The following is a 14831-nucleotide window of genomic DNA, read 5'->3' on the forward strand; positions in this document are numbered from 1 at the left end:
TTGTCATATTTTGCACTATATTAATTAATTTGTTAAATGCATCCAGTGGCATTGCAGTAAAAGAAGCATTATGTAGTCAGTCATTACAGACAACCAGTGTGAACCAAATACAAAACTTTAATCAATACTTAATACATTCAATATTACATTATAGTTCTCCAAACTCAGACTTTTTAATGCCTTCACATTCATCAATTTGTCAGCAAACATCAGTAGTACAACTCCAGTGCAGATTGTACAATATGCTAGTAATGTTACATTGGTCTAATCTGGCACAGTGCTTGGACAGCCCTAAACGAAAAGGCACAAAAACGTGCTAAACAAGCCATTTGACTAAAAGGCAACTTGTGTGAGGATGATGATGATGATGATGATGATGATGACCAGAATCAGTGAGCTTCAGCCAACAGACGCGAAGTCAGCACAAATGCCAATGCTGAGGTAGTGCATTCAAACAAACAGCCACTACTGATAATTAAAAAAAAACGTGATACAAAGCCTGCATACCTGTTCAAATAAAGTCAATTCATGTGATTATTCTGATTCCCTTCCGTGACCCATTTGGGTCGTGACCAGCATGTGATAAACGCCCTTTTTGGCTAAGAGCTGTTGGTGTGTCCCTTGTTCTACCACCTCCCCTCCTTGAAAGACAGCGATGCGGTCTGCGTTTTGGATGGTGGACAGACGGTGGGCTACAATGATGCACGTCCTGCCCTGCCTCGCTTTGTCCAACGCCTCTTGCACCACCTGGAGAGGACAAAAGTCACACAAATGAGACGGACGAATGCAGAGATCTTCCAGAAGAGAAGGTAAAAAGACCCACCTTCTCGCTCTCGGCGTCGAGTGCAGACGTGGCCTCATCCAGAAGCAACAGTTTGGGGTTACGGAGGATGGCTCGGGCGATGGCTATTCGTTGTTTCTGACCACCTGACAGCTGGGTGCCCTTATCGCCCGCCTGGGTGTCATACTTCTGCTCAAGCAAACACAGAAAACAGTCAGCGGCATAATAATTAAGTCATCATTAAGTTGACTAGAAAATGCTAACAATGGTAAAATCAAGTCTATACAAAGTGAGCTTTAATCGAGATAGAAAAAGAGGATTACCTTTGGCAGGTTTTCAATGAAGCTGTGAATGTTGGCGGCCTCAGCAGCCGCCTTGATCTCCTCCATGGTTACAGTGCGACTGTTGTCCCCGTAGGCGATGTTTTCAGCCAAGCTACAGTCAAACAGCACAGGCTCCTGGGACACAATACCCATCTGAGACCTCAGCCAGTGGATGTTCAGCTCTTTCACATTCCTGGAATCGAGCATCTGCGAGGAAAAGTCAGAAGATAAGCAAGGCAGAAGTGATATAGTCCAAGACCAGGTCGGTCAAAATTCACTAGATGACATGTCAAGTTTCAAAGAAGGATGATTTTTGTTTGGGGCATTATATAAACAAATTGGTTTGAAGCAAAGATAAAAGGAAAAAAAATTTTTTTTTTCTATATTTTATGTTTTTATGCCCCATGTTTTGGTTTTCTACAAAAATGTTGCCAAAATTTTGCCTCGGTTTTTGTATGCCGTCTCTTTTATCTTCCGGCCACACATTGCACGTAACAAACTATATCATTCTGTTCAACTGTGTGCCTGTCTGCAAAAATAATCCACCATGGGGCCAAAAAAAACCCCAACAAAACACTGTGCTTGCCAGAACTTTGCTAAAGAAGGTGAGAAACACTTTTGAATTCAAGAACTCCTCGCAAAGTATGAAAGTACCTCCCCCCTCTTGACGGTAAAAGTGATGTAAAATGTTTGTTATCAATTTTGTCTGGCATTTAGAATTATTTAGCATTTTTCTTCTGCATGTGTAAAACTAATTACTCACCATAAGATGAGTTTTTTTGTTAGTATTTAACTGATTAATTGGGTTAACATTCATTCATTGTTGCTAAAAATGCACATATCGCAGATTTGATGACACTTTTACAGATAAAATAAAATAAAAAAATAAAAAAAGACAAATTTGAATAGTGGGCATGTCAGAAATATATTTTCTCAAATATATATTATATAAATATATATTATTATATATATATTTATATTTATTATATATTTATATATATATAAATAATATAGTAATAATAATAATATAATATAATATATAATAAATATATATATATTTCTCTAAATATATTTTCTTACATACAATTTTGTCAACTCAATGCGGCCCGTGAGTGAACAAGTTTGCCCACCCCTTTTTTAGAGCCTAATCCCTAACTTTATTGATGGAAACAACAACTTTCAGATGAATCAACTAATAAATGTATCACAATCAAATTCAAAACATGGATAGGAACTCGGGAGCGACTTACAGTCCAGAAAATACAGTAATCATGTCAAAGATTAACTTTAAAGTTTAGCATTGTTTTGGTCCCAAATTAAGACCAAGTCAGCAATGAATATTCCGTGTACTATGTTGTGTTTGATGGCTCAGCAGCAGCAGCAGCAGCTTTCAGGATGACCTCCCGTGCTCGGTATTGTGATCTTATCAGTGCGGCCCAGTAAAGCGGCTATAAAAACACTAACCATTAACCACCAGGCAACAGGCGGTAGGTGAAGTGGCATGAGCGTCATAAAGCCGCCGTGTGTCTTCTCACCACTGTCCCGTTGGAGGTGTCGTAGAACCTCTCCAGAAGTTGTATGGTTGTGCTTTTCCCACAGCCGCTGCTCCCCACCAGGGCCAACGTCTCTCCCTTTTTCACCTTCAGATTCAGACCTCGCAGGACGGGCACGTCGGGGCGTGAGGGGTAGTTAAACTTTACACTCTCAAACTGCACATTACCGTGAAATTTTTCCTGGAGTTTTGAGGAGGGTGGGGAAAAAAATGATTACATAATCTGTATGTAAACAGAAAGGTTAAGTAAGGCGTCGTGTGGCATACCAGTGACTCCCCCTCGTCTGAGAGATTATCAATGGCGGGTTCTCTGTTCAGAAGCACCATGAGGTGTGCAGCAGACATTTTGGCCTTTGCGTAGTTGGGAGTGAAGGAATTGGCTTCTCCGAGAGCCATGGCGCCATACAGAACCGCCGAAACCACCCTGCATGGAATACAATGTTTACTGTCATTTAGTCACGTTTATATGACAAGCGCTGTCAAAAGCGCCATGTGATGAACTTTAATGTGAAAACAGCTGCTCCTCGCATCGGTATGTTTACTATTCTTTCTTTATAATCCCATCACGGTCACTGTTGCCACGCAAATGCTTTTTGAGCTCGTAAGTAAATGATTAAAAGATAAACATAGCTTTCTCAGCTACTGTCCAAATTTGAACCTTGCCCTCACTGTTGCAGGCATGCCAACCAAAAAACACTTTCAAGTGTAAAAATGCGTCCAGAGATTCCATATTGGGTGATCTGTTGATGTAAAACCACAAACTAAGAAAGTTGACTCACAAGAAAACTGCCTCTGCGTCCATTCGTTTATTGTCAATGAGCCAAGCTCCAAACCGGAAACATCCTGCGTAAGCAAAGTAGATCATGGCCTGGGAAAATGCAAAGGTAAAGCCGTACACGTTGGCTTTTTTCTGGGAGTTTCTGCAAAAACGGACAAAACCATTAACAAGACCACTTTGAAAAAAAAACAAAAACACACATTTGTCCTTACTTGTATGGAACGCGGAGGTTTTCATGATACAGGGACTCAAACGTGGGTTCTCTGGTCAGAGATGCAACGGTGCGAATATTGTCGATGGCTTCTGTAGCGATCTGAGGAAACAGATCATGACCATCACATTTACGTGCTAATCATCTTTCATCCCAGCGTTTAAAGCACCTTCTTTGGTTTCACCATCGTGGAGGGACACAAAATGGCCTCCAAGCTTAAAATCTCAGTTTTACCCACCAAAAAAACACTTGGGTGTGGACAAAAAAAACCTTAAAAATATGCCTTTTTCAGATATTAATTCATTCATTCATTCATTTTCTACCGCTTTTCCTCACGAGGGTCGCAGGGGTGCTGGAGCCTATCCCAGTTGTCTTTGGGCGAGAGGCGGGGTACACCCTGGACTGGTGGCCAGCCAGCCAATCACAGGGCACATATAGACAAACAACCATTCACACTCACATTCATACCTATGGACAATTTGGATTGGCCAATTAACCTAGCATGTTTTTGGAATGTGGGAGGAAACCGGAGTACCCGGAGAAAACCCACCCATCTATAGCTCTAGAATCACAAGTGAAGAGTTAGTTTAAAAAAAATTAAAAAAAAATTGACACCTAATATGTCCGCCGAGAATGGTCACACTCACCTGCCTCATGGACAATATGGAGTCGCTAATTAACCTAGCATGTTTTTGGAATGTGGGAGGAAACCGGAGTACCCGGAGAAAACCCACGCATGCACGGGGAGAACATGCAAACTCCACACAGAGATGGCTGAGGGTGGGGAAAGACAAAGTAAGAAGCCAAAAAGTTACCACTTCCACAAAAAATAGGAGGAGAACTCATTCATTCATTTTCTACCGCTTTTTCCTCAAGTGTTGCGGGGGGTGCTGGAGCCTATCCCAGCTGTCTTCTACCCTGGACTGGTGGCCGGCCAATCACAGGGCACATATAGACAAACAACCATTCACACTCACATTCATACCTATGGACAATTTGGATTGGCCAATTAACCTAGCATGTTTTTGGAATGTGGGAGGAAACCGGAGTACCCGGAGAAAACCCACGCATGCACGGGGAGAACATGCAGACTCCACACAGACATGGCCGAGGGTGGAATTGAACCCTGGTCCTTTTCCCACATATCCGTGTTGTAAATGTTTACAAAAAGAGCCGTTATGACTTGGCACGGGATCGGGTTTTGCCCGGGACAATGAGGCCGAATGGAACACAAACAAAGCTTCCTCCAACTACAACCCCACCTTTCCAGCCTTCTCCAGCTCCTTCTTGTCCTCGGCAGCTTGCCCGGCTAGCAACTTCATCTGCACCGTTCCGGCCACTGCCATAGCAGGCACCACTGCCAGGATGAGCAGCGTCAGCTCCCAGCCGTACACAAAGGCCAGAATCAGACCTGTGCCCATGTTGGCTAGATTCTGCACCAGAGTAGCCAGACGTACTCCCGTAGCCTGAGCAGAGGACAAAAAGTCTTAAAACGTGCGTTTAAAGGATGTGTGTGTGTGGCTTGAGTGGGTGAAACGCCTTACGCCTTGGACTTGAGCGGCATCCGTGGCCAGCCTTGTAGTGAGAGCACCAATGCTGTTTTTATGGTCATCAAACCAGCCGAGATCCTAAAAGTAAACAAATTTGACTTGTGTTATGTAATCAATCAATCATTATACGGATCATTCCATCTTCCGGCGGACTGTATTCTATGGTTGTAATATCTTCATAGATTGGAATGAGCTAAATTATAAATAGTCTACAATAAAAGTTACTGCTTTACTCTACTCCATCCAAAGGTTGACGAGAACAATAGGCTGAGGTCGGCCTTTGTTCCACCGCTTGGCCTGCCGGTACCTTACCATTCCGATACTTCTGAAAGGTACTGTAAGGAGCCAAAACTGTGCCGCTTGCAAGTCAGTGAGGAAACGGTAGCTCATTCTTTGGCAGCAGCCAATCACAAGCGGTAAGCAAGACAGCTAAAATCATCGCACAGCAACTTAACACCCAAACATTTGGTAATAAATACACAATGCAAGTACCAATACAAGTTTAAAATAAAAAAAACAAAAGCTACTTTAATTTCATCCCGTAATGCATTTGGTCCCAGCAAAGTATTTCATTGGTTATTGCAGCCGGGGAGGCTGACGTTATTGCAGCACCCCGGTAGCAATATTTCCTCGCTTTGACTGTGAAGTTGCTGTGCGATGATTTTAGCCTTCTACACTGTGAGTCAGCCTGTTATATTGATAAACGAGATAAAGAGCTACCCGGTCCTCACAGACCGGTGATGACACGGACATGCGGCTTATAGTACGTCGTGGCTTATAAACGTACAAACGCCGGTGCATCTTATACAGCATTATGAATTATCCTTACCGACCTTTTTTGCAGTACTCACTAAATGTACTGCATCTCTGTAGGCGGCATTATGAATTATCCTTACTGACCTTTTTTTGCAGTACTCACTAAATGTACTGCAAAAAAAGGTCAGTAAGGATAATTCATAATGCCGCCTACAGAGAACATACTAACTCCTTATTTCTAAACTCACAAATACTTCAACTTGCTGATATAGTTCATCTTCAAACAGCTAAAAATAACCAATTAGCTAAAAATGTCATCCAGTACTTCTCTACAAGAGAGGAGAAATATGATCTCAGGGAAGAACATACCTGCCTCATCATGGACTTGAATGCTGAAAGTCTCAGTTTCATAGTAAGGATCTCTCCAGATTTACCAAAACAGTAACCCTGGATATTGTGACAAACGCAAGCACACAGACAAACTTTAAATGTAAATAATGGCTCCCTTGATGTTGTCATTGAACACAACTCCTGATCAAAATGTTAAGACCAGTCGAAAGACCGCAAGAATGTACATATTGCAGGTCTCTTTGAATACATCCGTATTGTTAAGCTGCATAAGCAAGGCCTCTCGCAGTGCGCGGTAAGACCTGACCTGACCTAACTTAAGAGTTATGGAACAAAGAAGTCAAACGGTAGACCCAAAGGAATTTCACCGAACCTGAGCCACAGGATCTGGATCCACCCTCGGGGCCCAAATTAAAGTTGTTGTAGTGCCGGGCGAAGTCCAATTACTGAGATGTGTTCCACACGGCACAGTTTAGGGGGCGTAATGATTATCCTTCAATGGAACAATGCAGCTACAGGTTGTGCAGGGGTGTCAAACGGCGGCTGGCTATGTGGAGATGTCACAGGGCTTACTCAAAACATTTTTATCTCACTCCCACTTCTTATCATATCACCTCGTACTTCGGTACAAGGTACATTATTAAAAAAAACCCAAAACAAAACCTTAAAAACCTTAAACTGTATTATGGAAAGCAGGAAGTGAACAAATGTAACAGTTACTGATTGTAAAAGTACCAGATGGAGGGATAGGATTTAATAAGCTTTGCTTCTTCCTACTTCTTTTGGACATGTGGAACTGGGAACTGATTATGGGATGCACTCAATTGTAATCTGATGCATGTTCAAATGAAATAAAACCATTACCATTACCATTACCATTACCATTACCATTCTTTTTGCATTTTGAATCTGTACTTCCAATCTCCTTAGGACCCAACTGTGCCATATGTACATTCTTGCAATTTTTTTTCGACTGCTCTGAATGCTTGTATGCATACCTGGAGAAACATGGAGAAAAAAGATACGGCTCCGATAGCAACAAACATGAGTGAAAAGAATTCAGATCTCTGTCGAACAACTTCGATATCCGGCTCTGCAAATACCTGAAAATGTGGAAAAAGCAGCTTCATTTCACACAGAACTTTTATATGCACGACAAGAACCTACAGTGATGATCTTGGAGAAGAGGATGGCAAACAAAGGCTGCATTGCTCCATTGATCGTAGCGCAGATCGTCCCGACCAAAATGTAAGGCCACTCGGGAAGGTTGAAACGCATGACTTTTAAGAACGACACGGGTGGGACTTTTTCATCCTGCAGACAGAAACACAAAGATCTGGTTCATGTTCGGATGTGGTTCAAGATATACAACGCATCAATCTCACCTCCTCGGTTTTGTCCTTGCCGTCCACCAGCTTTTCTTGCTCTTCTTTCTTTCCTTCTGAACCAGCAAAAGACGTTTTTGTGGACCTTCTCCTAATCAGAGGGGAATCCGGGCATGATACCGGGCTCTTTTCCTCCTGGTCGCCATACTGCTCCTCATCTTGGGCTTCCTCGAAGGTCTTTAAGATGAGAATTCCAGTAAACCACAAGGTTGACACTTCTGATCATAGATGAACGTTGTGGGACAGTGTTACCTGCATAGTGACCAGACTGTGGTAGACACCCTTTTTTTCCATCAGCTGGCTGTGGGTGCCCAACTCCACAACTGCTCCGTTTTGAAAGCCAGCGATGATATCAGCGTTTCTGACAGTGGAGAGGCGATGGGCCACAACTATGGTGGTACGACCCAGTCGAACCTGTACCAAGTTGGAAACGTTAACGGATGGTTACAGTATTAGGTATCATGACACATTACAGTCTTCCCATGCTACATTGCGACCGTCGAACTCGATCGCAGTATCAGTGTGTCTTTCACACGCCTCTGTGACGTCAGCTAGCTACAGTTCTGTGCCGCTAATTGTTAGCAGATTCTTTGCGTGGAGAGAGCAGATACCGTAGTGAGTTGTGGCCGACAGCAGCTCCTGTGTGTATACATTACATATGATAACAACTACAATAATGCTTGCCCATAAACACTGAAAAGGATAATCATGCAAGATAACTATTACTTTAATAAGCGCTGATACATCCCGCCAAAATAAAATGAGGCGACTTCCAGATCGATTTGTCCGATCAAGTCATGAGTATGAACGGATGAAACCTGTTCGGATAAGAGTTGAAAAGTCTTCAGTACAGTTCAACAGTCAATTCAGTTCCCCAGTCTGAACTGGAGTTCCGCATAACTTCGATGAATGGCATCGCACACGATTAGCCTAGCATGCGTAAGCCAAACTAAAGTAGTCTGCCGTACCTTGTCCAGTGCCGCCTGTACAATAGTCTCACTCTCAGCATCCAGAGCAGATGTTGCTTCATCCAGCAGAAGGATTTTGGGGTTCCGGACTAGCGCTCGAGCAATTGCAATCCTCTGTTTCTGTCCTCCACTCAGCTGAGTCCCCCGATTCCCGACCAGTGTCTCAAACTTCTGCTCAACGACAACATCATTGGAAAGTTGACGAACAAATGTGTTTAAGTCACGAACACAGTCATACGTACATCAGGAAGGTTGACGATGAAGTCGTAGGCGTTGGCCTCCTTGGTTGCTCGCTCGATCTCCTGCTGCGTCACGTCAGGTCGGCCGTATCGGATGTTCTCTGCGATGGTGGTGGCAAAAAGGATGGGCTCTTGACTCACCACTCCGATCATCTCTCGCAGGTAGCGGACATTGAGAGAACGGATGTCGTGGTCATCGACGAATATCTGCAAAGACGGAGGTGTCAGTTTCTTGTGACTAAATGTGTCTGAGGGAGAACTTTAATAAATGCGAACGCACGGTTCCCTCCTGAGGATCGTAGAACCTCTGCAACAGCTGGATGGTGGTGCTTTTTCCACAGCCACTGCTTCCCACTAAAGCAATGGTCTGTCCACTCTTCACGCTCAGGGACATGTTGTTTAATACCTGCAAATATACCAACGGTATGCAGTTAGGGCCAGCAAAGCCTCCTCTGCAGGCCTAAACAATATCAGAAGCACTGAACTCCATTCATACTTTAAATATAAGTATATTAGATAGATGGAAAAGTGGTTAGCATGTTAAAAAGTGTCAGTGAGGAGCTTACTTTGACGTCCGGCCTCGAGGGGTAGTTAAAGTGGATGTTCTTGAACAGTATGTTACCAGTGATGGCGTCAGGTTTGAAGCCGCCGTCCGAATAGCTGTCGATGCTCGGTTTCTGCAGAGCAAAAATGTTTTTCGTGTACTTCTACCGAGTACTTCTCAGGTGTGGTTGGAAGTTTAGTCACAGCGGGGGACAAAGAAACTGATATTCATCAGAGGCCAGAAAAGACACAATGTGAGGAAGAGCGTCTGCTCTGCGGGAGGATCGAACCGGGTTGGTGTTTGTTTATGCAGCCTTTAACTTGAGCCGCTGTGCTCAATGTGCGGATACGCAAACAAACGTACTGTTGTTTGGGGAAGTCTCTCCACATGGATGGAAGAAGATTCCTTAACCCTACTCTTGTGTTAGGGTCGGCACCGACCCGTTTTACGTTTTAATGTCTTAAAAGAATCACATAACATTTGTTTATTGCATCAAGGCTTTTTGACTTTGTCAAGAAACTCTATTTCAACTAAATAAAACCAAAAAAATACATTTTAAAATGGTTTGGTTGAAATTATGACCACTGTATTGTTAGGGTGGGTTTGGACCCGGTTCTAATAATAAGACTATAAAGCGATATTTTGAGCCATAACTGAAATCATAAGTGTACTATTAGCCAACACAATGACAACCAGCTCATTTTCTCATCATGTAAGCTTCAGGGGATTCTCATTTTGACCGCTTTTCCAGTATACCAGTATATATTTCCAGTATACATGTGAAGTGAATTCACTCATTTGACTGGCTGATTTCACATTTACAATTTGGATCATGGAAAGAATGCCGAGAAGTACAGTGAACCAAGATCTGGACCTGTTCTGCTTTTTGATTGCAGTTGATACTGAAGTTGTGTTGCTGAAAACAATCATTTTTTTTTCTTGACATGAATATACATGGGTCAAAATTCACCCCAACACCATAAATGTTTCTTTAGTGATTAATACTAAAATGAGAAAATAAATAAACTAATTGATTTAAGAAATATGTTCTATAGCTCTCAGTAATAGCCAGGTAACAAAATAATTCAATGTATTAATATGATTCTTTTGAGGTTCATTTTACCATTTTTGGAAATTGAAATGGAGGGGTATAGTGACAAAAAATGGCCTACATGGCCACACCAAAAGTATTAAAACCAACATTTTCATGGATGAGGAAGCCATGAGAAGCAAATTTGATGGTTATTGTTTTTAGTGTATTTTATAGCTGATTTAATACATGGCTCAAAAACCGACCCGGTAACATAAGAGACGATACTAGAAAGCTAACACAAGAGGAAGGTTAAGAAATAATCAAAAGCTAGCAAGCCGCAGCCTGAACAACTTTCATTTATCTCGTCTTAAAATCTCTTGCAAACAAATGTTGAACCCGCATATTCGTCATATTGCTAATATGACTTAGATGAAAATTTTTAAGTCGTCGTTTGTTTCAGATCTCCCAAATATGCACTGAAACAGAGGGTGCTCCAATTAGAGCAAATTCCATCCCCCTCACCGCCTCCTCGCCGTCGTCCGCCGTGTTAAAGCGGCTTCCTGGTGTGCCACAACACACGTGTGCTTATGCACTGATGCAAACCGACAGCAGGGCAGCTCTACGAGGAAACATGTTCTGTCTAAACTTGGACAGAGAGAGAGATAGAGAATGTAGTTTTTCCTTACATTTTCAATGATCCTGTACACTTTGTGTGCAGCTCCTCGAGCACTGGCAAACGACTGGATGTTCGGTGAGGTCTGCCCCAATGCAAACACTCCGAGAAGCAGAGCGAATAAAACCTTAACACACAATTTCTTAGCTTCAAAATTCTATTCAGAGCGTGGTCCGGATGTTCTTGATGGCGTTAATATTCGTTCCACTCACCGTGAGTACAACCCCGATAGTGTACTCGCCACTCAGGATGAGCGTACTCCCGTACCAGAAGGCCAGAGCATAAGACAGGTAGATGACCAAGAAGGTGAAGCCCATAGCGATGTTTGAACTTATTGCTTTCTTTATTCCCATGTTCCTAGCATCCTGCAGGTTCTTATGATACCTGTGAGACGATGCAAAGACAAAAGAATCAACCGCGGCTTATATGGACCAATACCAATATTTGGTTTTTTGGGCTGCATGTAAACGGAGCCATTGAAAACCAATCCGGACTCCAGATAGCTTGTGGATCCTTTGGCATGGACTAAAACTCTATACCGTCATTGTACCTTCGCTTCCTCCATCCTCTCTGACATGAACTGCATAGGCCAGGGGTCGGCAACCTTTACTACCAAAAAAAAATTTTTGCAGCCGCAAAATATGATGTATAAACTTGTACGACACAAGGTGGAAGCTGTCAATTTGATGTCACTTATTTTGATTTTACAAATTTTCATTTTTGGGATGTGTTCATGGTTAGCTTAGCTTAGCCACACATTCAAAACGCTGCCTGCAGATGGAAGTGACGGACGGCTTGGACGTGGAAGTTATGTATTTCTTATACGTATTTAATTTATTGCTATTCTTTTATTTATATATATTTATATATATAAATATTTATAGATTTTATATTATTATTATTTATATATTTGTTTATTTTATTTTATGCATTTCTTATACGTATTTAATTTGTTATTCTTTTATTTATATATATTTATATATATAAATATTTATATTTTTTATATTATTATTATTTATATATTTTATATATTTGTTTATTTTATTTGACAAATTAAAAAATGTATTAAACATTTTTCAAAGCAAGTTTCACCTTGAAGTCCAAGGTAACTGTCCTCCTTGGGAGCGCCAACATATGATGATATATGATGATATTAAAAACGTTCAAATATCTGGTGTGTGTTGCGTTGAGAGCTTAATACATCAGTACATAAAGGAACGGCCTGTTTGAGTCCGTGAATGCACCTCGCACGTGATTGGTGGAGAGTGAGGAAGCGTCGTGTGGATGTAGAGAGGACGCAGAGACGCACTGCCATTTTGTTGTTGACATAAAGTTGGGAAAAAAAATGGACTCTACAATAATAACGAGCCACATTTCACGGTACTGGAACTGCGTCGTCAAGTTGAAATAGTAATCGTCACTCATGCGACGTAAACCATCCTACCACGCACCTGTCAATCTCCCTCTGCTGACCACTGAAGGCAAACACGGTCCTGATGGAAGAAAGAACCTCCTCTGCCACGGCCCCCGCTTTAGCATAAGCAGTCTGCTCTTTAGAGGTGAATGACGTCAGAACCTACTCAAAAAGATGACATGCGGATAAGCAGAGCGAGAAGAGTCGGGATTTCAAGATGGCCGAACGAAGCGCAAGGCTTACCATACTGAAAAGTGCCGCCGTAATACCCAGCAAGGGGCTAATGGCCAGGAGGACCAAGGTGAGCTTCCATCCTTTGACTAAACCGATGATGACGGAGGTGAAGAAGGTGGTAAAGGACTGGATGAGCATGGCCACCTTGTCTCCAATACCTTCTTGGATCTTATAGACGTCACTGTTAGTGCACATGAAATCATTCATTCATTCATTTTCTACCGCTTTTCCTCACGAGGGTCGCGGGGGGTGCTGGAGCCTATCCCAGCTGTCTTCGGGCGAGAGGCGGGGTACACCCTGGACTGGTCGCCAGCCAATCACAGGGCACATATAGACAAACAACCATTCACACTCACATTCATACCTATGGACAATTTGGAGTGGCCAATTAACCTAGCATGTTTTTGGAATGTGGGAGGGAATGTGGGAGGGAACCGGAGTACCCGGAGAAAACCCACGCATGCACGGGGAGAACATGCAAACTCCACACAGAGATGGCCGAGAGTGGGAATTGAACCCTGGTCTCCTAGCTGTGAGGTCTGCGCACTAACCACCAGACTGCCGTGCCGCCCCACATGAAATCATATCAATCGTTATCTTAAATGGGACTTATGACGCTGCGTTGACGTCACTCACTCTGTGAGACGAGTGTTGAGCTCTCCTGTCTCGCTGACGTCAAACCAGCCGATGTCCTGTCGCATGATGCTATGGAAAAAATGCTTTCGAATGCGTTTGACCTGCCGTCCGGCTGACAGCGTAAAGAAGGCAACTTGCATGTAGGCGGCCACCAACACCAAAGCGCCCAAGATGGAGTAATAGATGGCAAAGCTGGAATTCGGAGAAAAAATTGTCAAATGTCATCTTATCAAGAATAAGTCCTGATTGGACCTCTTGGTCTTACGTGGTCATGTCCGCCTGTAAGGTGCTGTTTGGCATTGTGAAATCTGTAAAAAAAAAACCATTTTTCTCACGATACCGTCTAGTCAGGCTAGTGGAAATGTTTGTGTGAACTCACTGGGATGGCTGGTGTTCATGAGCGAGGCCGCTGCATCACTCACGAGGCTGTCCGTCATGTCCCCAAACACGATTAGCATCATCGGCAACACCACGCCATGGGTCATGGACATCAGTGTCCCGAAGATGAGCAGCGCCAAATCTTTGCCTTCTGCAAACTTGAACTGTGTTCAGCAGAAAAGGAGACATTATTCCCTCCCTTTCACTCAGTGCCGCCAATCAGAAGATGTCAAGGCCTTGGGGAAACGCTGAAATCTCATTTTAAAGCCATTTCCAGACAGCAGTAGTAGAAGCGCAATAGTACAATACACAATAAGGAACAATTGAAAACAATTGAAGGATGCAGACGATGAAGACACTCCGATGTAGGTCAATACAGGCGGTCCTCATCTTAGGACACCCCCCCCACACACACACACACATTTATCATTCAGCATTTGCTGATTTTTGGTTAAAAAACACATTTAAAAATAAGCTGGTATTAAATTTAAGAAAAAACTCATGTCAAAACAAGAAGGTGCTGGTGCTTGATCAACCGATGAATTGAATTTACATTTTTTCATATGGGACAATCTGATGTGGTTAGCGTCCGTTTTGGTTAGAGTCTGACTAGTCTGGAATAAATGAACGACGCTAACCAAGGTTCCACTGTAATACCCAATAATTGGGTAATAATTTTTTAATTGTAAAAAGGGGAACTATCGTTTGTCTTTGCAAAAAAAGAGCTGAAGTTTTCAAATTGACCACATCGAGGGTGGAGTGCAAAATTACACGATAAAAAAAACAAGTTTATATATATATAAATAATATGGCGGCACGGCGGTCGAGTGGTTAGCGCGCCTCACAGCTAGGAGACCAGGGTTCAATTCCACCCTCGGTCATCTCTGTGTGGCGTTTGCATGTTCTCCCCGTGCATGCGTGGGTTTTCTCCGGGTACTCCGGTTTCCTCCCACATTCCAAAAACATGCTAGGTTAATTAGCGACTCCAAATTGTCCATAGGTATGAATGTGAGTGTGAATGGTTGTTT

The 14831-nt window shown here is 42.8% G+C and overlaps 1 protein-coding gene across 2 annotated transcripts in view; it reads right to left on the reverse strand.

The window, feature by feature from the left end:
- Window positions 1–108: 108 nt before the first annotated feature.
- Window positions 109–14831, reverse strand: part of LOC131136873 (ATP-dependent translocase ABCB1-like) — a 17855-nt gene continuing 3132 nt past the window's right edge. For both annotated transcript variants that reach the window (XM_058084187.1, XM_058084186.1), the window contains exons 4-28: window positions 13805–13967; window positions 13691–13733; window positions 13426–13617; window positions 12799–12970; window positions 12593–12717; window positions 11354–11525; window positions 11155–11268; window positions 9458–9568; window positions 9172–9297; window positions 8895–9098; window positions 8653–8823; window positions 7937–8098; window positions 7685–7861; window positions 7467–7613; window positions 7298–7402; window positions 6321–6398; window positions 5190–5273; window positions 4908–5111; window positions 3647–3747; window positions 3436–3576; window positions 2924–3080; window positions 2640–2837; window positions 1105–1311; window positions 824–970; window positions 109–747 (exon numbers count right to left, since the gene is read on the reverse strand). In XM_058084187.1, coding sequence (XP_057940170.1) covers window positions 535–747; window positions 824–970; window positions 1105–1311; window positions 2640–2837; window positions 2924–3080; window positions 3436–3576; window positions 3647–3747; window positions 4908–5111; window positions 5190–5273; window positions 6321–6398; window positions 7298–7402; window positions 7467–7613; window positions 7685–7861; window positions 7937–8098; window positions 8653–8823; window positions 8895–9098; window positions 9172–9297; window positions 9458–9568; window positions 11155–11268; window positions 11354–11525; window positions 12593–12717; window positions 12799–12970; window positions 13426–13617; window positions 13691–13733; window positions 13805–13967 — 3714 coding nt within the window. In that variant the 3' untranslated portion in view covers window positions 109–534. The remainder of the gene's footprint in view (window positions 748–823; window positions 971–1104; window positions 1312–2639; window positions 2838–2923; window positions 3081–3435; window positions 3577–3646; window positions 3748–4907; window positions 5112–5189; window positions 5274–6320; window positions 6399–7297; window positions 7403–7466; window positions 7614–7684; window positions 7862–7936; window positions 8099–8652; window positions 8824–8894; window positions 9099–9171; window positions 9298–9457; window positions 9569–11154; window positions 11269–11353; window positions 11526–12592; window positions 12718–12798; window positions 12971–13425; window positions 13618–13690; window positions 13734–13804; window positions 13968–14831) is intronic.

The sequence above is a fragment of the Doryrhamphus excisus genome, chromosome 10, assembly GCF_030265055.1.
Source record: "Doryrhamphus excisus isolate RoL2022-K1 chromosome 10, RoL_Dexc_1.0, whole genome shotgun sequence".
Lineage (NCBI taxonomy): Eukaryota > Metazoa > Chordata > Actinopteri > Syngnathiformes > Syngnathidae > Doryrhamphus > Doryrhamphus excisus.